General features: G+C 41.1%; 1 protein-coding gene across 9 annotated transcripts in view; it reads right to left on the bottom strand.

Annotated features, from left to right (window-relative positions):
* HP1BP3 (heterochromatin protein 1 binding protein 3) overlaps window positions 1-16,220 on the bottom strand; it is a 36,828-nt gene extending 20,608 nt beyond the window's left edge. For 2 of the 9 annotated variants that reach the window (XM_044938166.2, XM_044938170.1), the window contains exons 1-6: window positions 16,084-16,215; window positions 10,125-10,224; window positions 7,268-7,421; window positions 5,807-5,966; window positions 2,665-2,808; window positions 473-553 (exon numbers count right to left, since the gene is read on the bottom strand). In XM_044938166.2, coding sequence (XP_044794101.1) covers window positions 473-553; window positions 2,665-2,808; window positions 5,807-5,966; window positions 7,268-7,421; window positions 10,125-10,206 — 621 coding nt within the window. In that variant the 5' untranslated portion in view covers window positions 10,207-10,224; window positions 16,084-16,215. Of the gene's footprint in view, window positions 1-472; window positions 554-2,664; window positions 2,809-5,806; window positions 5,967-7,267; window positions 7,422-10,124; window positions 10,225-10,671; window positions 10,865-11,907; window positions 11,963-15,499; window positions 15,802-16,083 lie in introns of those variants that run through there. The other 7 variants (XM_025278790.3, XM_044938168.2, XM_025278793.3 and 4 more) reach the window with 7 other exon arrangements.
* Between the last annotated feature and the right edge of the window lie 7,551 nt (window positions 16,221-23,771).

Genomic DNA, 23,771 nt, shown 5'->3' with positions numbered 1-23,771 from the left:
CTGTAAAAACAAAAATGTAGAGGAACAGTCATGATTTCAATCACTGACTCAGAGGAAATACTGCGTATTTCACAGTTACTGTATACCTGCCATACAACTTTCCATAAATGAATGCATGTGTCTGGGGGAAGAGTAGGTAGGTAGTACCTACACTAAGGAAAAACCGCCTCGAGGTGCAGTACTTTTATGATCTAATGTTGGGTAAAAAAGTACTTGTATGCCTCTTCTAGTTTAAAGGTATTTCACAAAAAAGCAAAAAGCTCTAACTCATATAGCTGCCCATAACTCAATATAGGGCAGTTAGACGCACAGCTTCTGGCTAAACGACAGGAGCAAATGATTATAACCTCTCCAGGGCTTCATAGAAATGCAGCTCCCTGCCTAGTGCGCAGGGAACACTCAGGAAACACTGTATCGTTTAGTAGCACCAACAGTATTACAGTGCTCGAGCAAACTGGTACAGACGTCTTACCTTTCTGTTTCTGGATTTCTGAGGTGGTTTTCTCGATTTCTGGACCACAACAAAACTCCCAGAAGCACCTTTTCCTTTTACCTAAAATAAATTAACTTTAGTTGCAATAACCAGTATTTTTACTTTAAATGATTCTGGTACTCATATTGGAAACTTTAACTAGACTAAATTACAGGGCATGGTGATGTAAGAACTAATGTAAAGTGCTGTTAAACTCTTCAGAGAAAAAAGAGTGCACGAGTCAGAAGACTTGGGATTGAACACTCTTTACGGTATCATCTAGCTATTCAATACTAGACAACTCACAAACCCTCTCAGCTTTTGTTTCCTCATCTACAAAGTCGGGGAAGAAGAAAAAATGCTATTGTGATAGCAGGTTAAACAGTCTACTACAAGCTTTCAAAAAAAAAAGTTCCATGGAATGGACACAATCTTTTGGGAAAATGAGAAAACCTCTACCTTAAAAGGAAGACAGTTCCTTGGCAAAAGTTCAGAGACTAGTTAATCTCAGGCCACAATGCTTCCCACAGTTTGTCCACTAGAGATTATTACTGCATAAGGGAAAAGTTATCTAATTTTAGACACTGCACATGGTAATATGTGCAAGTCTTACCACATGTTTCCATAGTTTACAAATCACTGTCATAGAACTTCAGGTTAACCTGAGTCTTCCACTTTGGTTTTACCGACACCACTAGGAATACAGCAATCAAATGCTTTCAGTCTATAAACTTGTTGAAGCATCAAACTGAGGGCCAGCCTATGAGGCAAAATAGGTCACAAACTATATCTTCATGAAGATAAACATGAAGCTAGCTCATAAACTCTGCTGACATACACTATGATACAGGTCTCTGGTTCTAATTATATTGGTTAGATAATTGTTTTTATGCAATGGTTACTTTAAAGGCTATTTATTAAACATTAGATTTACAACATTTGAGAAAGCTAGAATATAGGCTCCATAGCAGGAAACTTTTCCTCACTGATGGACCGCCAAGCACCTGGTACACAGGAGACAACTCAGTAACATATTTGTGAAATTAAGTACTCATTGAAAGTTCCTAAGAGTTTAAATGCCTGAGCGGCACAGAACTCTGTATTAATCAAACCATGCAGAAAGGTTCAGAAAAAAGGCAACAGGACTCTGGGGCTGCAGTGAATTAGATCCTAGAACCATCTTTGCTGCTACCACGGGACCTCGGGAGTTACTTCACGCCCCTGGACTTCTGAAGAATGTGTGGACAAGAAAGCTCATTCTGGCATTAGAGTGTCATGATCTTAAGCAATGTGGAGTTTAAAAAAAAAAAACAAAAACTGAGGTATAGATGATTTACAATGTTGTATTGTACAGTTTCAGGTACATAACAGTGATTTATATTTTTACAGATTAAACTCGATTTAAAATTACTGTAAATATTGGCTACATTCATTATGATATACAAAGCATCCTCAAAGCTCTAAGTAGTGTTTTGATGTACTATCCAAACTAATATGGATTTATGCCTGAAATCAATATTGGTTTTAGTATTATTCTCAATTTACTCAGGTTCTGATGCTTCCAAAAGCTTTAACAGATTTAGATACTAGTAAGTTAAGGTAAACCTATTTACAAAGCTAATTTATGATGATCACCAGTCTAGTCACAGAAGTTAGGTTTTAAAACTAACAAACCTAAGACAAGACCTATGATCTTTTTTGGTGCTGCAACAAGAGGCCAGCTCAGCCCCACTTCTCACCTTGAGCACTACATAATCTTAAGCACAAGCAGCCCCCAAAGGAAAGCCAATTAAAAGTACAGGCAGGGGTTTTCCCTTGTCCGGAGGCTGAGACTCTGTGCTCCCAGTGCAGGGGATCCAGGCTTAATTCCTGCTCAAAGAACTGGATCCCACATGCCTCAACTAAAGATCCTGCATGTCACAACTAAGATGTGGTACAGCCAAATAAATAAATATTTAAAAAACAAATTGTACAGGCAGCTAGAAAAAATTTACACTATCATATTGCTTCTGTTCTTTAGAATACTTATTAAAGCTAATTGGCACCAGTGACTTTGTAAAACCAGATTAAACATAAGCCCTTCATCATTATGTCAACTTATTTTAACGAACTCACAAAGCACAAAAAGCCTAAATGTTACTATATATGGATTTATAGCTAATATATGTTTAATACAAATAACCATTTAATACCTGTTTGATAACACCTCTATTTAATTCTCTTTTCAGTGCCTGTTTAAGGAGGTAGCCCCTTCTCTCCAGCTCCAAAGAAGGGTACTTATGGATGATGTATTTTCGAATAGCAACCACGGAGGCACCACTCTTCTGGAAGCATGCCTAGGAAACAGATTATTAAACCATACACATTAATTTAAAGTAGCTGTTTTTCATGTGTTTTCTGACATGTATGTTTTCAAAATAAATTATTTTGGAAGTGAACTTGATAATGGATGATAAAATGGCAACAAAGAATGAATAATATTTCTGGTAACTTCAGTTCATCATGACTGTGGAGAAATACAGAATTAGCAATATTTCTGCAACAATTTTAAATTGTTCAAAACAGCCAAAGAGAAGATACAACATGTGAACAATGTTCTGTGTTAATGAAGAAGCTCCTCCCACTCTAATACTATTCTGCACCTAGAAGACATCCTCAGCGTGACAGTAAGGAGACCAGGACATTCTACAGTGTGCAGGTTCACAGACTTGGCCCACTTTACAGACTTTGGCTCACCAAAACCAATATTTCTCTGCAGGCTCTGTGTCAATGCTAGCAGATAATATAAGCAAAGACAATCTGAATAAATGGCATAAAACTGGGTTTACAAATGCCAAGCTTTCAGGGGAGTTTTGGACAATAATGAGAGCGTTCAACTGCTATTTCAAGTGCCCTCTTCCTTTCCCATCCTATTTCTCTATATTTCATCTGACTAATGTCCATGGAAGATTCAAGCAGGTCATTAGGCCACAAAGGTAGCAATTTTTCTTCAAATGCTTTACATTTTGAAATACCCATGCAGTATCTGTTGCCCACCAATTTTGTGTAGCTGTTACCTATAAATTGACCATAGGATTTAGTAATTGTTATTGGATAAAGACTTGGGTGAAAGCTTATATACTGACAGTAAAGAAAAATGTCACAGACAAATGGACCACAAAAGACTATACAACACAAAACAGGTTAATATGGACTGTGTTAATAAGGATCATCTACTTCAAGCAAATGTCTCCAACCTATTACAACCGATTTAAGTTTACTCCTGATCTTACAAGAGAACACAAAGTAAAGAATATCAAGCAGAAAAGAACATTAAGGCTACAACAACCCCCTGCTCCACCAAACTGATAATAAGGTGAAAACAGATACCATCTATTTGATAATGATTTAATTCAGAAAAAGATATCAGTGATCTGAAATTATAATTTGTTATACTGCATGGAATACACATGATCCATTGGATAAGATCTTACAGAGAAACATAAATGAACATTTTGGTCAACCCAACATCTATCTTTCATTTGTATAAATATGCATAATCATATTTAAACTATTCTTTAGAACTACATATACTGTTTAACTGTTTTATTATTTTAAAATTTTAGCTTCTTCTTCACCTTCACTATAATCCTGCTTCAAACCTAAGTTGAGTAATCACAGCTCAGCTTGCTCAGTAAGTGAAAGTCGCTCAATCCTGTCTGACTCTTTGCTACCCCATGGACTGCTAGCCTCCTCTGCTTATCCCCTGGGGGGGATTCTCCTGGGGGGATTTTCCAGGCAAGAATATTAGAGTGGGTTGCCATGCCCTCCCTCCAGGGGACCTTCCCAACCCAGCGATTGAACCCAGGTCTCCCAAATTGCAGGCTGATTCTTTACCTTCTGCGCCACCAGGGAAGCCCAAGAATACTGGAGTGGGTAGCCTATCCCTTCCCCAGAGGATCTTTCTGACCCAGGAATTGAATTGGGGTCTCCTGAATTGGAGGCAGATTTTTCACCAGCTGAGCTACCAGGGAAACCCAATCACAAAGTGATATCCTTATAAAAAGGCTACAAAAAAACCCAGAGTTCTCACTATAGTCAAGCTATCTAAACCAAGGAAGTTTTCTTAATGAGTTGAGAGTAATCTTGAAGGAATGCAGGGAGAGGGTGGAAGGTAAACTCTTTCCCAGTTTCTATGGCAGTGCTGTCTTCTCAAATTCTAGGCATGACCAGTAGGCTCCGCTTTCCTACCTATATCACTTTCTGTTAAGTTCAACTAAAGCCTTCTCTCTCCAATTCTGATTCAGATCCTAGCAAAAGAAAATCAGAGAGTCTATGGCTTCTGTTTTAACTACTCTTGTCATGTGATCACGTAAAATAAACACAGCAAAATTAGCCAGAAAAATTTACGCACAAAAAGGCAAGGTCAGATGAGAAGATTCCCTTAAAATAGGAAAACGGTATCTGATGATCACACAAGCTAATGAAAGTCAATGAATTATAGTAAAGTTATAAAGCTATGGAAGGAGGATAGTTTTTCCAAGTATTTTGGAATGACTAGGTGATGAAACCGAGTATTGAGGTTTCTAAAAGTTTCCTGTAAGTTTTCTAGAAGTTTCTAGAAGTTTTCAGGTGTGAAAGATAACCACCTACTAATGTTAGATGTAAGCTCTGAAAATGAACCTAAGGATAGTATGCTACTGTTGTTTATTCGCTCAGTTGTGGCCAATTCTTTTGCAACCCCTTGGACTGTGCCTGTCAGGCTCCTTTCCATGGCATTTCCCAGGCAAGAATACTGGATAGGGTTGCCATTTCCTTCTCCAGGGTATCTTCCTGACCTAGGGATCAAACCCCCATCTCCCGCACTGCAGGTGGATTCTTTAGCGCTGAGCCACTGGGGAAACTGTAAAGATAGTATACGTTTTTAAAATAAAAATTTTCTCAATGTTACCCTGAGTAATAATTAGATTTCATAAAGGCGAGGACTCTGTTTCTCTTATTCTATGCTGTATCACTAGTAGGATTACCTGATACAGAGAAACTAGTCCATAATGGTGTGTTGAATGAATTAACATATTTAACCTTCAAATAAAAACTACACTTAAACTCAGTTAAAAAAAAAAAACTAAAAGCTAAAAATACTTGCTATAGCAAATCTGAGTTGTTAAAAAAATTAACAGTGCTCATCAAACGTGATATTATAAAAACATGAACTTAGCAACGGCTCTCTTCCATTTAGTCTCTTTTAGGAAGCAGAGCAAGGTTTCTGATGTCTGCACAGGAGTATGCCATTTTCAAATACGCAAGAGACAAACAGAATAAATCTATGATGAACTGCTTGAAATAAAAACTTGCCTTAATGGCCTCAGTAAGGATTGCATCCATCTTGGGACGTGGGGAGGAAGCCATCGGTGTTTGTTTCTGGGCCCTGGCTAGCTGGCTGGCAGAAAGGGTAGCCCAGGAAGGTATTGTTTTTTTCACTTTCTTCTCCTTTTCTTTAGACTGATCTTTCTCACTTTAAAACAAAGAATTGTTATTATGCAAGATAAACTCTTCAGAAAGAAGTATAAAGTCAGAAAGAAGAAAAGACTGGCGAGAAATAAAAATCAATGTTTTAATTCATTTCCACACTGAAGTGATATGTAAAGTAAGAATTTTACAAAATAAAACATTTTTTAAAAACTGGGTACTTTAAATGAGCCAAAAAGGTGTGTTCTCTCAGGTGCACACAGGAGAGAGAAGTTATATAAACCAGAACTAGCACGAAGGGCCAGTCCATAAAAGAAATGAGCATTTAAAAATGCATTCCAGTAACAGCTACAACAGATGCAATTCAGCACAGTGTGAAGAACTCAAGCTCTGAAGTCAGAAAACCTGGGTTTGAGTCTTAGCTCTAACATTTACTAGTTATGCGATCTTAGCAAGTGACCTGAGCCTCAGTCTCCCCAGCTTAAAACAGAAACATGATACAAAATACTTCACAAGGTGCTCAAGAAATTATGAGATTATGTTTATAAAAAGTTTTGTGAATCACAGAGCATTATACAAATTTTACTCTAAGTAATAATAAAAACATCCCATGCACCTAAAATACAGGGTAGCTGCTAAAAATTCCACAAACATTACAAATACTTATGATACTGGAATGAAGGATTAGAATTCCACCTAAAAGGTATAGTTATTTCTAAGTCATTCTTTTATTTTAAAAGTAATTCCTAACTGTTCTCACCAATTATGAAAAGAAAATGCTACCAGCTGTCCTGCAAAAAATAATTTTAATTAAAAAAGAATCACCATTACACTGTACAGGTTATTGAGAGCAAATTCTGCTTTCAGATTCTCAAAGTCACCCTCCAACTGAATACTTCACCAAATATATACAGAGTTTTAGGTCACTCTAGCAATGTCCTGGTATAGATTAACGCTTTCTAACATAAACATGTAAAAATAACTCACACCTGGCACAGAGGGAGAAATAAAATGAAGTATCTCCCAGGTCAGACTTTTAAAGTCACACTTCATTTCTTACTGAAAAACGCGTTCTGAAGCCGAGAAGAATGAATTATACATTAGTCAAATCATTGTTCTAACTACTACAAATTCTAATACGCCATACAACTACATCATAAACCTATTTCAAAAGATAATTCCCCCAAAATTGAATCTAAATATCATGTATCCAGCATAAATTAACATTATACCACTTAAAAAAAAATCTGATCCCCCCAAAAAATAAATAAATAAATTTAAAAAATCTGATTCATACTCCTTTATATAGTCTTCAATTATAAAAAGCAAGAAGGCTTAAGTCCTTACTCCTTTTTGGTTTCCTCAGAAGGCTTGTTTTCTTCCTTCTCTTCATTCTCAGGTTGCCCCTTTGGCTGCTCTGTCTCACTAGATGTAGCAGGTGGAGTTTCATTCTCTTGTTCCTCTACCGTAGAGATAGATTCCTCTGAACTTACATCTGGTTCTTAAAATAAACCAGTAAATCAGGTGAGTAGAATTGCATCAAGTAAATACACTAGAGCCTGAGTCAATAAAAGGATAAAAGCTCATCTCTTTAAACAGGTTAAGTCAAATGTTCCAAGTTAACAGTTGTACTCTAAAATGAGTAAATGTCTATGAGTACTGTTTTTTTCCTTCATATCACTCAAACTGTCTATATAATGGGTTGCCGATCCAAACCATTATGTGAGAAAAGGAAAAGGATCAGGAAATTACACAGCAAGTGAAACTCTTTTATCACAAATCGAATCTCGATTGTTCTACTCCATAATATTAAGGATAAGACTTATAATTAAGAAATTAGCCATTTTATAGTTGAACAAGTATTAGTAAGGGAATAATAAAAAATTAAAACAAAATTTTCAAGTCAAATGATTTGGGCAAGGGTAGAAATATGAGTAGGGGAATACTGAGGTCTGCAGTTGCCTGTCAGTCTTTTCTCAGGAGGTCTCTTTGAGCAGCTATTATGAAACATAGAATCCCAGGAAATGATTAAGCAGAGACTATGAAGGATGTCAGGGGCCAAAATCAGGCAAAAAGAAAAAAAGGATATGCTTGAAGAGTTTGGTCATTTAAATTACATGAACTCATTACTGGCATAATGAAGACTTCTTTGGGGCCCTCACATAAGTATTTCCTTCTCTACTGGGTCTTCCTGACCCAGTGAGCGAACCCAAGTCTCCTGCATTGGCAGGTGGATTCTGACCCACCAGTGAAGCCCAAATTTCAGGACAGTCAACTGTAATTTGCAAATCATCCTGGATTATGCTCTTCAACCAGACATGCAGATAAGTCAAAAATTCTCCTACATATGTTCAGCCAAAATCAAGGCTCTAGGATCAGATGTATCTGGATTCAATTTCTGAGTTTCTAACATTCTAGTTCACATTATTTTGGGGCAAGTTCTTTGACATTTCTGAGTACTCTTACCTCACAGAGTTGTTATAAACATTGTATAAAATGGTTTAGGGAAAACCTGTAGGCCAGCACTTGTATACTATGATTCCCATCCTCCTTTGGCCTCTTCTGCTGCTTCTATAGCTGTTTGGCAAATATTAAGGCTAGAACTTTAACAATGGTATCTGGTGATACAGATAACTACAATATATTTTTTTAATCTTGATGCACCTTTTATTGCCCTTTGTCTCAACTATTTGGCCTGCCTAACTGTCCCACCGAACTGGCTGTGCAACAACTGTCATGTTTACTGATTTCTACATTGCCTTACTTTAAAAAATGGAAAAGCTCAGAGTGTTTATTGAGCTTTCTCAAATGGTAAAGAATCAACCTGCAATGCAGGAGACCTGGGTTCGACCCCTGGGTGGGGACAACCCCCTGGAGATGGGCATGGCAACCCACTCCAGTATTTTTGCCTGGAGAACTCCACAGATAGAGGAGTCTGGCCGGCTACAGTCCATGGGGTCACCAAGAGTCAGACACAATTGGGCGACTAACACTTTCACTGTAACAACAGAGCTACAAATTAAATTTCACTTTATTTTCTCTTAAAAGTTTACAATTTAATAAAGGTTCAGGTGCTCAGCTGATAATGAGTATATATTACATATGAGACATTATTTCCAACTCATTAAACTATTCTATCTTCCCAGATTTATAAAATTTAAAACATGAGTGAAGTCCAATCATTTTCATATACAAAATACTACACAAAAGGACAGAGAAAAGACAGATAAACAGAACTTGTGAAGTCTTTTATTGGTCCTTTATAAATTCTTGGTTGACTTTCTTAATACCTCTTACATCTAAACACTCGTGTATTCTGCAAACTTGTGTTATCAGTGACTTCAGCTGGCTGTTAAATGTGGATTAAGGTAGGTCATCAAGTGGTTTATCCCAGTGCTGGACAAAATAACCTTCCCTCCAACTCACCAGCAACTATTTTTTTAAATATGGTAATTCCCTTGTCTCCTCACTGCCTTAGGCCAGAGTACCCAAGATGCTTCTAGTATTCATCTGAGGATTCTGAGCCAAAACTCAGGCTTAGCTGGAAAAGAGTATATCTCTGGTGCACCAATGATAAAGGCAACAAAGGTGCATGGTTTATTTTATTCATAATATATGCTGGTCAGCAAATATTCAGTTCTAATAGTTGTAACAGGGGCAGCACCATGTGCTCAACCCTGGCAAAGAAGAGAGAGAAAAAGGTCACGAAAAGAACAAGAAAAGCAGTTACACTTGAAGAAAGGAGCACAAATACTCCAGATCGATAGTTCTACCTTTTTCTTGATTTACTATGTTCCCAGCTCTATCTGGCCAATCTTCTCTCCACCAACACCAAGGTTACAAACCAACACTTTAATCACCCATTTGCTCCCTTATGGCCTCATGACTTCCAGTTGAGCCTTCCACCCAGTCTTCCTCCCCATGACAGTGTATGCCCAGAAGCTACGCTTTTGACCATTTCTGTTCTCTCCAACCATCTTTCTATTTTTAATTCCAAGAACATGAAATTTTTGCCTTCTAAAAATCTTCAGAGACAAGATGAAATTCTTTCTTTGCCCAGAGGGTCCAGAAATGACATACCAACTGGTACCACTTCTCTCTCTAAATGCTCCCCACAAACACTTATGTTCAAGGGAATTTATGGGACACTCTAACCTGGAGCAGAAACGCTGGCCTTTTTAAGCTGCCCACTGCTTTGCTTTACCTGGCTTTTCTTCTACTCCTTCAGCGAGCTTGCTCTTGGGAGGAGTTTCCCGGGTAGAATTCACAGCTCGACGAATCGGCATGGTGTTATCTTCTACCTTCTAAGAAAAGAAATGGCCATAATCACACATGCAAAAACAATTTATCTCTTCTCTCTTTCTCAAGGGGGGCTAACTAGGTGTCAGAAGATGTAGGAGAATTCTTCAAGTCGACTCCAGGATCTGATGCAAATTACTTTTTAACAAGTTTTTTTGAAATGAAAATATGATTCTTAAGAAGTAGTTTTCAAAATGTTTTATTTTAGCTAGAATTTCAAATGGAAGTAAGTAATTATACTTGATTTGAAATAAATTTAGAAGCTTGGAGGTTTTCTCGGGAGTTTGAGGGGTAAGGGAAGATGAAAAGAACTTTGTATCTACTTGATTTTTTTAGATTCATAACCCAGACTCCCCAAAGCAGAGGAAGGAACAGGTACCAAGAAGGACCCAGCAGGGCCTGAAGTCAGGGACTGATCCAAGAGTGAGCTTCAAGAATGTGTCAGCCCCTACCTCACCTAACTTGTCCGCGTGGATCAGCTGAGCTCCTACTATAAGTGGGAGTGCCTTAGGATGGACGAGTTCACCTTGAGACGTATCAGTCGCCATTTAAAATAATTTCTAGGCCCGAGTACAGGTTACACTCTGAAGCCTCTGCTGTTAACCACAAGGATTTTTCCTAATGGTTTCAGTGTGAAGCATCAACCTAAAGCACAGAAAAGACCTGGTGTGAAGATTATAGAAACAAAACTAAACTAAAACGTCTAAATTTAATATACATCCAAAGGGGAAAAAATTCACTATAAAACGTATAGTTAAATGACAGATGACTTGGTCAATTATCATTCAGAAAGATAAAAATTACTATCAAAATACAGACTGTGTAAAGCAGCGACTAAGACAAACGCACAAGCCACAGCAGCCGCTGCACCTTCCACATGAACAAAGGCAGCCAGGACAAGAAAGCTCATAAGACCCTAACCCCATCCTGTCTCCTGTTACTATCAGGAGCTTAGAACAGACTAAAAGACCCAGAAAAGGTTCATCTATGTTTACTCAAGGATCGTTTTACTAAAGAGAGAAATGTTGTTAATGTTCTCAAAGGGGTCAGGAAACTTAACTGCAAATTTAACTCCATCTCCATCAGAGAAGTTACACAAGGACAAAACTCCTGCTGAAGAACATAACAGTCTAAAAGCCTCCAGACTCAGAAAAGCAAATTCAGACCATCACCCAAGAGATTAAGCATGCTTCTAAGACCTTGTCATTATTTTTAATGTTAAGCAAAATTAGCACAAAAGAACAAAATTAAATATTGAAAAATAAAATCTATGTAAGATCACTCAAATTTACCTAATCACTTAATACCCTCTGCTCCCCTTATCTCATCTGAGAATCAAGGACACTTTATAATAAAAATTTCTCAAAAAGAAAAGAAAATGATCAGTTAGGTGTTTAGATCTTTGTGCTAATGAACATTAATGAAGAACTGGGCAAGAGGAGACTAGTCATTCAACTTCTGCTTTAGGCTCTAAACTTGTCTAGGAATTAAAGAGCTTTCAATTTGTCAGGTAATAGTTATTAACTGTTACAAAGACTACTTAATATACTCATATAGAAATTTATGTCAAAAACTATAAAACACAGAAATAAAAACAGTTGTTTTGGGGGGGCTTTGTGACAACCTAGAGGGGTGGGATGGGGTGGGAGGTGGCAGGGAAGCTCAAGAGGGAGGGAACATATGCATACCTATGGCCGATCCATGTTGATGTACGGCAGAAACCAACACAATATTGCAATTATCCTTTAATTAAAAATAAATAAATTTAATAAAAATAAATATACTTGCAAAAATTTTTTTGTTTTCTAATCAAAATGGGCTTAAGGGCATTATTTAGGTTTGTGAAAGCTAAGTCTACCTTGGAAAAATTTCAATACATAAACTTGCTTACTCATCCAACTAGCACTTACACAGTAATATACTTTCCTTGATTAAAAAAACCCCACAAATCTGATGATACTTTTACATGTAAATACAATTCATAAGCACAATTTCATGATCAGGTTATTCTTGGTAAAGTGATACTGCTAATTCATCTTTCTTAACCCATGATAATACTAGCTAGGCTGAAAATGATACTGAGAAATTAACAAAACCTTCAAGAATCTCTTTTCATAGAACATCTTTAAAAAGAATATATGTTCTCTCTGTAAATAAAACACTAAAAAAATGTCAAAACCTTTCCAGTCAACTCTATTTACTAACTGCTCAAAATTAAAACAAGTTTGAGAGAGGGAGTGGGGGTGCAAAGAAATTATTCTCAATGCCAAAATGATAAAATTGACCAAAACCAGGGCAACAAGTACATGGTCCATCGACACCCGACATCATTGACCCGAGGACAAGAATATCAGTTTAAATTAGGTCAGGTAAGAAGTATGCCCAGGTTGGAATAACTGAAAAATAAGTTGGTTTGCCAAGCTTCCTGGATGCATCCACCACAATAACAGATCCTGACACTCTCCTGCTTAAACCTCCCCATCACTCTCCTCTCTTGACTCCAGACACACAGACCTTTTGGTCCTCAGTGTGTGTTCTGCACATGCTGTGTTCTCACTCTGACATTCTTTCCCTAGATATTTCAATCAGGTTCAGCACAGTGTCACCCCCTCAGAAAGCCCTCCCATCCTTTTTCTTCTTCAGGTTTCTTCACAGCATTTAACACCACTTGTAACTCAATATATGTCTATTTGCTTGTTTATTATGTGTCTCTCCCAGTAAAATGTAAGGACTACAAGGGCTAAAACTAATTCATCACTGCATCCCCAGTACCTAGAAGCATGCCCAACATACAGTGGGTGCAGCATAAATACTGGGGGGAGGGCTTCCCTGGTGGTCCAGTGGTTAAGAATCTGCCCTGCAATGCAAGGACACTGGTTCAATCCCTGGTCCTAGAAGATTCCACACGCTGCAGGGCAACTAAGCCACGACTACTGAGTCCACATGCCTAGAACTGGTGCTCCGCAACAAGAGAAGTCACCACAATGAGAAAGCCCGCACCTGGCAACAAAAATCCTGTGTGGCCAAAAAAAGAAAAACCGAAGGGCAAATGTTGAATGAACAATGACACCTGGCAGTACTTATTTCTATGTTCAACACGTGTAAAAAACACTTAAAAAATAAAAATTTAAAACAATATAAACATTAAGAAATTTTGCCTCAGCTCTGAATTTCCTTAATAAAGGTCATGTAACTTAAGGCTCTCTTTATAATAGGTTGGTTAATGACGTATTTCCTCAGTTCATGGTTCATCACAGAGCTGACAAAACTATCTGGATGGTTAACTTACAACTGCCTTAACAAGTACCTATTAACTGTTGATGCTGCGCTTCTGAATGATCAGACTTTTAGACTGCCACACTTGTTCCCTGACGGAGATCTTATCTGGCTGGTTCACTGCCCTATACTTCCTGCCCAAGAAACATACTAGGCTCCAAACAGGTGCTCTACAAATATTTGTTAAAGTGAAAGAATGAACGAAACTTGAATAAGTTTTTCATTTGAGACAAACCAATCTCAGTTTACCTGTGGTGTGTGTGGACTTCCTGTGGTCATGAATCTGTTTTTGTTTTTTAAGTATAATGTCAGATGAACAATACAAAGATCTGCTTTTGTCAAGGGAAGTGCTAAGCTGTTTAAATACAGGCAATAAAGAAAAGGTTGTAAAAGTAGAAAGTCCATAATTTCAGAGTTTTAATTTACTTTCTCTACCTTAAAAGCAAGCACTAGAAAAATAAGCAGGAGTTCAACAATGTATTTCAGTTTTCTGATATCCTTGAAAACATGCATTTTAGGGAAAGTACTATTATTTCATATTTTACCATAAAACGTCTGCCAATACCTTACATATTATAATGTCATTAGCACTGCACTGATTACACTAAATTGTCCCCAATCTAAAGTCTTTCACTATATTCAGACTTACGGAGTGATGTCACGAAACGTATGCCTATAATTTGCTGGAAACTTTTTTTCCCACTTTTATATTTCAAATAAATCAGTATTAATTAGTATCTGTCTCGGACACAGATGCTCTGGACACTACAGGTACCTCCTCCTAAGATAAGGACGATCTAACTGGCTGAAGAGTGAGCGTTTTCATCTATACACCAAGAGTTCAGGACACTTCCTCCAACATCTCGCCCTCAATCTTCCAATTCGACAACGCCAAAGATACCCTCTAAAAATGTTACTTCTACTCTGAAACACGCTTCACTAAATTTTCTGAAAAGAGCAATGAATTGAAAACTTCGTGAACAGCTTCACGCCTATACCAGATTAAACAAATCTTCCAAAGTCAAACTAGCCACGTCTAGCGTCACTCGAAGACAAGTCAGCTTGTCCGTGAAGCCCCAGGGGAATTCCCAGCTGCACTTCGAACCAGACTGTCACTTTTCAATGTAACGTAAGGTCAGGAAGCATAACCGCAGAATGAAAAGGTACACATGGAAAGAGAGGTCAAGTTCACCTTGGCCGTCCTCTGTGCGGGGGGACTCTCCCTCAAAGAGGTGTTTCGATCATAGTGTTAGTCGCTCTGTCGTGGCGGACTCTTTGCGACCCCATGGACTGCAGCCCACCAGGCTCCACTGCCCATGAGATTTTCCAGACAAGGATACTGGAGTGGGTTGCCATTTCCTTCTCCAGGCGATCTTCCCGACCCAGGGATCGAACCCGGGTCTCCTGCACTGAAGGCAGATTCTTTACCAACTGAGCTACAAGGGAAGCCCTGTTTGGATCATAGACCAGCAGTCAATTCTCTAAAAAAAAAAAAAACCAAAACCCTCTGATCTGGGGCTCTCATTTCACCCCTCCTACCTCCAGTTCTTTACAAATGCCCCTACTCACAGGCTTGACTATATTAACTAAATCCACCTCATCTAAAGAGCAGTGAGTCACAAGCTCGACGAAAGCCATGGGAAGGGGGGTAAACGAAAGCTGAGTCCCGGGTGGTGGCGGTGGCGGCGGCAGCAGCAGCAGCAGCAGCAGCGGCGGCGGCGGCGGCGGCGGCTTTTCAGGGGCGCGAACAGCTGACTGCGCGCCGGGCCCGAAGACCCGGGCGGAAAGACCAGCAGACAAAGGCGGGGAGCGCCGAGCACAAGGCGTGGGGTGGGGGAAGAGGAGAGCGGAGCCGGGATGAAGGCGGCGAGGCAAAGGGCGGCGGGCTCAGCGCGAGCTCCGGCTCCGGAAGGCCGACGCCGCGACCCGGGCAGCGCCAGCCCGCCCGCGCGCGCGCCACGCAGGAGGCGGCGGACCGCGAGCACCAGCCCCCCGCGCACTCACCGCTGGGAGCTCCGTAATGGCGGCAGCGGCGGCGAGGGCGGGGACCCCGGGAGGGTGGTGGGGGGGCGGGTCCGCCACAGCCAGTCACCGCCGCCGGCATCTTTCGAACCGGCTCCGAAAACCTCTGAGGGAGTGGGGTGAGGGGGGAGGGCGGGGGCCCGCCGCGCGCCTCGGGAGCATGCGCGAGCCCTTAGCCAATCAGAGCCGGGCGGGAGGACGCCGGCGCAGGCGCGCTGCGAGGCAAGGCCCGCGATCAGGGAAGCGCTCCCTCACCTCCCCCCCGGTCCAAACAAAACAAGGGCGGGAGCGCGCTCGCGCGCGCCACAAGGCCCCGGAGGCGGCTTCCACCAGAAGGGCAGGGGGCTCGGTTCACCGCGGGGGGAGGGGAAGAGGGGGCGGAGCGGCCGGGGCAGGCAGACAAAAAAATAAATAAATAAAAGGCGCCACCTCCGGGGACGCGAGCGCCCCGCCCCCCTCCTCGCAGGGAGCGGCGTCGGCGCCCCGGGTGAGCGGTCTCTCCGCCCGCCTTCGGGGTCCAGCGGGCCTGCGCCCGCTGCCCGCCCGCCCGTTCCGTCCCGCGTTACCTCTGCGCTCCCCCCTTCCTGGCGCCCGCGTGCTGCGAGGCTTCTCGGCTCCGCTCCCGCTGCCGCTCGCCGCCTCCGCCACCGCTGTCCTCCAGGCCCAGCCGCCGAGCTCTGCCGCCCCGCCCCCCTGCTCGCGGCCCCGCGCGCGCGCGCGCCCATCCCTCACGCCGGCCCCGCCCCCTCCCCTGCGCGCGCCGGCGGCCGCGCCCCCAACAGCCCGCGGGCGCGGAGGGAGCGCGCGAGACTCGCCTCCCCTTGGTCGGGCACGCGGGGGCGCGAGAAGGCGGGCGGGGTCGGCGCGGGGGACGCCGGGGCGGCGCTGAGTGTCCGCGCGCCTTCCGCCGGCGCCTGTCGGGTGGCTCCAGTCGTCTTGGCTGTGGCTTCGGTGTCCTCGGGTTCCGTCCCTGAGTTTCCACTTCGGCTCCCCGTCTGCCTTTGGAGGGGGTTGGCCTTTCCCGCTCCCGAGTTGAGCACAAGAACGACCCCCTTTGAAGACGACGAAATGATTAGAAACCCAGAGAGCGGCGAGTGTGCAGTTAGTTACCTCACGTTCGTTCCTATGAAGTCTCACAGGACGCAGGAATGCCTCAGGAAAAGAACTGTAGAAGTTGCTTTTCTAGTCAATGAAGGGGTCTTCCCGGGCTCCCTAATCCACATATGCAGGGAGTGTCCTCAAGAAGGAAACGTCGGGATTGGAAAGGGAATTCCCTTCGAATTGTCATCTTTACGTTAGTTACCAGCATGTTTAGGCTATGTACGTTACTGCTGAAAAACGTTAGAACTTTTTCAAAGTCGATTTTGGGAAAATTCGATGTATCTAAACTAGATGTTTTGTCGGGGGTTTGGTTCCTGAATATACAGAGAAATAGTAAACAGTACAATAGCCTTGAGGCTCAGAACAGTAGAAGCAGTCGAATGCGGGTACCTGTCCTAAAGATTTTATTATCAAACCATTTTAAGCACTTTATAAGCCAGTCCTCAGGCTCTGGCGTTGCCATGAGCACTTTAACTGTCTCACCAGCTTTCCCAGGCACAGCCATCCACTCCATCCGTCCCAAAGTCAGCTATATAAAAATGTCACCACCACCACAGATTGCTTACAAGCTGAGTGTTACCATTAATGTCCCAATGGCATTACCAGTGCCCTGGCATCCTGGTGTCCCCTTAAACGTGTTCACAAGGAGTTGGGGTCATCTCATCACCGTTTCGTCTCCTTTTAAAGAGACTCTTCCATTTTAATGTATTTATTTGCTTAAAACATCCTTTCTTTTTCCCGAAAATGTCCTTTCCCCCATCTCAGACAAGGAGCTGACACAGATAAGAGCAAACTAGATTCCACCTTTACACAGATTTTTTGCTTCACACACACACCTTACTCTGTTCTTTAGAACAGAGGCAATTCTTCGTGTGCACAGAGGTATTTGCACACACGCCACCCCCAACCCCCAGCTAGGCACTAAAGCTACCATTAAGTCTGAATGTGTTTTTTTTCACTTACAAAAAAGGACTTGAAGTTTTTATTGGACACGTATATTGCTTGAGGCATTTTACCTCTGCTAAATATAACATCTGGTCGGTTTTGATTTTTATTCTTAGGCACATCTGAGTTCAGACTCCATGGGGGTATGGTTTTATAGTTTATCTCATTTGGTTTTCTTTGAGCTATACTAGTAAAAACATCATTCAATTTTTTTGTTGAGAACAGTTACATGATGATTTTTGTACCCTTTACTTAAGCTGTTAGGCTGTCTGACATTCTGCACTGGAGGGAACATAAACTTTGGCAAGTTGAAGAGCAGCTCTGTTCTCATGGAGTGAGTGTGTGGAGGTTATGATCAGAGCATCAGTTAGACCCTCTTGCAAAAAGAGATCTCTCACACTGAAATAAAAATCCCTGAAGTTGGCACCATTCATTCCTTTTAAGCTTCACTCTCTTCTACTTTTAAAATGCTAATATCAAGGAGAGCTAACCTATAGGCCTCAAACTGATAATTGAGAATTCATTGTTTTAATCTCTGAACTTGAAATATAAAGCTTTCCATTGCATAGTCAGGGCTCAGAAATATAAGAACTCTGCGTAGAGGAGGAGCTCCTAGGAGAAAGAAAAGGAGTAATTGTGCTGTTTTCTGTGATGACTTCACACTTCCCAGGGCCATCAAGGTTAGAGGAATGACTCAGGAGTCCCAGAATCATGAGGAAATGTAGGATTTTGTGAACTAGAAAAGCCGCAAAATGCAATTGCAGCATCTCTGCTGCTGCTAAGTCGCTTCAGTCGTGTCCGACTCTGTGCGACCCCATAGACGGCAGCCCACCAGGCTCCTGCGTCCCTGGGATTCTCCAGGCAAGAACACTGGAGTGGGTTGCCATTTCCTGCTCCAATGCGTGAAAAGTGAAAGTCAAGTCGCTCGGTCGTGTCCGACTCTTCGCGACCCCATGGACTGCAGCCCACCAGGCTCCTCCGCCCATGGGATTTTCCAGGCAAGAGTACTGGAGTGGGGTGCCATTGCCTTCTCTGGCAGCATCTTTAGTTTTCGACAAAAACATCCATTTTTTTCAGACGCCAAGTCCCTGTTGAAACTTTAGCAAGTTCTGCAGACTTCATGGCCTGTTGTCAACGCAATAGATTTTTTTTTTTTTTGCTATTCTTCACTAAGTGATACTTAAGTCTGTTAGGCTAAAAGGTTGTGTTTTGTATAGAAAAACAAAACAATGTGACTTTGGAGATTTAGGTATAAGGATAGAAGTTAAAGCAATTTCAGGTTCCAGGAATATTCCAGACCAGAGCTATGACACTGCCTCCTGAGGTTGAGCATGAAAGATACATCCACCTATTTACTCACATTCTACTGCGTGTTAAAACAGACGTTTGAAGAATAATTCCTAATTGTCTGGTGGGAAGAGATGTTTCTGTTCCTAGCAAGTCTGTCTGTATTTTCCCCACAAATCAAGGCCAATTACTTCTGTAATTTCACACAGAAGTAACCAAAAGCCTGGCTGGAGATTGGTTCCTTAAGAAGGTACGGTTCTAGTAGGACTTGGGGTCACTTGACTTTTCTGGTTTCCAGCCAGGAAGACTGGAAATGACTCTCAGATTTGGTTGCAGCTTGAAAAGGGATGGCAAGAGAACAATTTATACTATTAGGCCAAAAAAAAACACCCAAAAACCACGGAGGCTGATAAAACATTTAATATCACTTCACCACTGCTACTCCTTTAATGGTTTTTCTCTTTTATTATTTATTTCCTGAGGCCAAGTTTAGAGAGTTTAGGCCAAGCTTACTTATCCCTGGTTTAGAGATAAGTAACAACTCTGGACGTGAGTCTGAGTGAACTCCGGGAGTTGGTGATGGACAGGGAGGCCTGGCGTGCTGCGATTCATGGGGTCGCAAAGAGTCGGACACGACTGAGCGACTGAACTGAACTGAACTGAACAACCCCGGATCCTCCTCTGCCAGTGCCGCACTTTATTCTACTCACTGGTGACAATAATTTTAACTCCATTCATCCTAGTAGTCATCAAAATGAAACACTTCTTTCTAAACTTTGAAAAATTCTGAGTCTAAAATATGTCTGATCCCAATTGTTTTGGATAAAGGATCATATATCAGAATATACAAACCAAATAAACTTTACAAAATAACATTTACCCTCATAAGTTCTCCCCCCATATGTGTGTGTGTGTGTGTGTGTATAATATATATATTTACAATGCTGGATGAAATCCATTAATTTTGCCATTCACAGTTTGAGAGCCTCTGTCCCAGATGTCATTAGCCCTCTGGTGTTATATTGGAGTCAATGTTTCTAGCTCCTTGAAGAGATCTGAAAAGGGTTAATGCCAAGAGTTTACTATCATTTTGAGGAGGGTAAGTTTTAAAAGCTGTCCTTTAAAGTTTGAAGTGGCTGATATATTGGCTAAAGTTACAATTCAGTCTTCAAAGTAACAAAAACTCTTGGGAATGTCATTACAGGTGGCTGATCAAGGTCCTTAAGGCACTTGGTCCTGCATCTCTTAGGGAAAGAAACAGGATTTGCTTTCAAGTCTGGCTCATGTCAGTTTTTGGGAACTGTGTTGAACCATCCTTCCCCGGTTTTAAACACCAGAAGCAAGAAAACCACATTTTAGACATTATAAGGACAGTCTTGATTTGCCAAACTTAACTAAAAAAATATATCCAGTGTTGACAGTTGTAATATGAAGCAACTTTGCCAACAGTACTCTTTTCTCCCTCTACAACTACTTTGTGACTAAGGGCAAATCTTACTTGCAGGAGGATGAGGGGAACCAGGCCTGTGATGGTGGTAGGAGATTAAGCGACAGATCAGTGACAACCAGGGTGGTGGACTATCATGGTTTACCTGCCGCGAGGAGGTTGAGTTAGTGTGAGGCAGGACCTTCAGTTTTTAAACCAGGCTAGTCCCACCCAGCAAAATGAGTTCGTCACCATAACACATCTTTCCTTCATGGGGAAGTTTGAGAGAGTTTCTTTAAAGAGAAAGATTTCCCCTCCAATAAAACCCAGTAATTTAAAGGAAGACACGAATAAAAATTTGTGATTGGAGACAAAAGATATTTTTAAAAGAATCATTAAATTGGACTCGTTTGTTAAAAAAACAAAACAAAACTGGAGTCCCAAAAAAATGGTGACGGAAAGGATCTTTCCCTGTTATAAAACAAAGTGAAACTGCACAGTGGTGAGAAAATGAAGTTTTTTCAAAAAGGGAACATACCATAAAACATCGGCTTTGATTATTCCTGAAATAACTTGCAGCAAGGTTGTCAAAGTTTCAGCCCGAAGTTTGGAAAGAGCAGCATATCAAGATTGAGACTCAGATTGTTAGTTCAACTTTTAAAATTTAAATTTTGATTTATCAGTGATGTCTTTGTTCTTCCCAACAGAAAAAACATTTTGACCAAAAAGGCATAAATTTCAAATGTTCAAATTTGACATTTTTGTGTCTCTGCTTTACACTCTACTTGAATGAGTCTATGATAATTTTTAAAATCCTGAAATTTAGTCTAACCAGCTAGCATAGCTGTCTCTTTATCCAAAGTAGTTAGCATCTCCAACATTAGGAACAAGGGCAGAGCTGTATATGACATCATACACATTTTTTCCAGAATGTATTTTTAAGTACTTGGTATTTTTAGTAGTTTGTTATGGTTTTATAGCAAAAACTAGTTATTTTTTCTTTCTGTCATAGGTAGGGCAATGTGTAACTTGCAAAGAATACCATTAATTTATGGCCCCAAAAGATGTTTTGCCTTTTTTTCAATGCCTTTCTTATTGAATCCTAGGAAAAGTGGAAAGTAAAAGCTGCTAAATCTCCTATCTCTTATCTGTCAGAGAAGCCTGAGATTTCAGGGCATCCTAGGGAAAACACAACAATTAAAAAAAAAAAAAACTGAACTACACAACAGTAGAGAAACACGGATGGGCGAACCATGATCTACAGTTAATGACTGCAGTGCAATATCGTATGTGGCTGTGACTAGGGTTCGCTTCTATCGTGTCCGACTCTGTGTGACCCCATGGACTGCAGCCTACCAAGCTCCTCCGTCCATGGGACTTTCCAGGCAAGAGTACTGGAGGGGGTTGCCACTGCCTTCTCCTTATGACTAGGGTTGTAGAATGTGATAGAAAGAGAACTTTGGACACAGGGAGGACAGGCCCCAGGTGATCCAGGAAGAATGCTGGGGGCTTTATCTTTCCTTTAATTAATCCTCAAAACCACCTTACTGAGGTGGATGGTGTTTACAGATGAGGAAACAACCCAGGCAGGGTTGCATTAAAGACTCTGTTTTTCCAATTCCAATACTCCAATGAATATCCACTATACCATTTTCCCAAGTGTAGAATAAAGACTTCTGGTGGTGAAAGAGAATATATTTGGGAAATCACTGCCTTCCAAAAAAACCCGGTTTGTGAGTCTCAGCGCTAAACGCTTGCTAGGTACAAAACTTCTGTGGCATTTAGATCCCTACTGTTGAAAGCAAGCAGTACCAACTTATATATGTACCAGAGGGCTAGTGCAAAGACTGAATTAGATGACACCAAGTCATACAGATGTAGAAAGGGCTTAGTATTTTTGTATTACAGATGAGAAAGCAAAGCCTAAATGTTTTCATGACATTGTACAGGAGACAGTGATCAAGACCATTCCCACGAAAAAGAAATGCAAAAGGGCAAAATGCTTGTCTGAGGAGGTCTTAAAATAGCTGAGAAAAGAAGAGAAGATAAAAGCAAGGGAGAAAAGGAAAGATACACCCATCTGAATGCAGAGTTCCAAATAATAGCAGGGAGAGATAAGAAAGCCTTCCTCAGTGATCAAGGCAAAGAAATAGAGGAGAAAAATAGAATGGGAAAGACTAGAGATGTCTTCAAGAAAATTAGCGATACCAAGGGAACATTTCATGCAAAGATGGGCTCTATTTCTAGGACAGAATTGGTATGGACTTAACAGAAGAAAAAGATATTAAGAGGTGGCAAGAATACATAGAACTGTACAAAAAAGATCTTCACGACCCAGATAATCACAATGGTGTGATCACTCACCTAGAGCCAGACAGCCTGGAAGGGGAAGTCAAGTGGGCCTTAAGAAGCATTACTATGAACAAAGCTAGCGTAGGTTATGGAATTCCAGTTGAACTATTTCAAATCCTGAAAGATAATGCTGTGAAAGTGCTGCACTCGATGCCAGCAAATTTGGAAAACTCAGCAGTGGCCCCAGGACTGGAAAAGGTCAGTTTTCATTCCAATCCCAAACAATGTTCAAACTACCACACAATTGCACTCATCTCACATGCCAGCAAAGTAGTGCTCAAAATTCTCCAAGCCAGGCTTCAACAGTACACGAACTGTGAACTTCCAGATGTTCAAGCTGGATGTATAAAAGACAGAGGAACCAGAGATCAAATCAAACCAGAGATCCAACATTCGTTGGATCGTCCAAAAAGCAAAAGAGTTCCAGAAAAACATCTGGTTTATTGACTACACCAAAGCCTTTGACTGTGTGGATCACAACAAACTGTGGAAAACTAGACCACCTTATCTACCTCCTGAGAAATCTGTATGCAGGTTAAGAAGCAACAGTTAGAACTGGACATGGAACAACAGACTGGTTCCAAATTGGGAAAGGAGTACGTCAAGGCTGTATATTGTCACCCTGCTTATTTAACTTATATGCAGAGTAGTACATCATGAGAAACGCTGGGCTGGAAGAAGCACAAGCCGGAATCAAGATTGCTGGGAGAAATATCAATCACCTCAGATATGCAGATGACACCACCCTTATGGCAGAAAGCGAAGAAGAACTAAAGAGCCTCTTGATGAAAGTGAAAGAGAGTGAAAAAGCTCGCTTAAAGCTCAACATTCAGAAAACTTAAGATCATGGCATGTGGTCCCATCACTTCATGGCAAATAGATGGGGAAACAATGGAAACAGTGACAGACTTTATTTCTGGGGGGCTCCAAAATCACTGCAGATGGTGATTGCAGCCATGAAATTAAAAGACGCTTACTCCTTGGAAGGAAAGTTATGATCAACCTAGACAGCATATTAAAAAGCAGAGACATTACTTTGCCAACAAAGGTCCGTCTAGTCAAAGGTATGGTTTTTCCAGTAGTCATGTATGGATGTGAGAGTTGGACCATAAAGAAAGCTGAGTGCCAAAGAACTGATGCTTT

This window comes from Bubalus bubalis, chromosome 2 (genome assembly GCF_019923935.1).
Source record: "Bubalus bubalis isolate 160015118507 breed Murrah chromosome 2, NDDB_SH_1, whole genome shotgun sequence".
In the NCBI taxonomy this organism is placed as follows: domain Eukaryota; kingdom Metazoa; phylum Chordata; class Mammalia; order Artiodactyla; family Bovidae; genus Bubalus; species Bubalus bubalis.
Note: the sequence above shows the minus strand (reverse complement) of the source record. Positions and strands in the feature narration are given on the sequence as shown.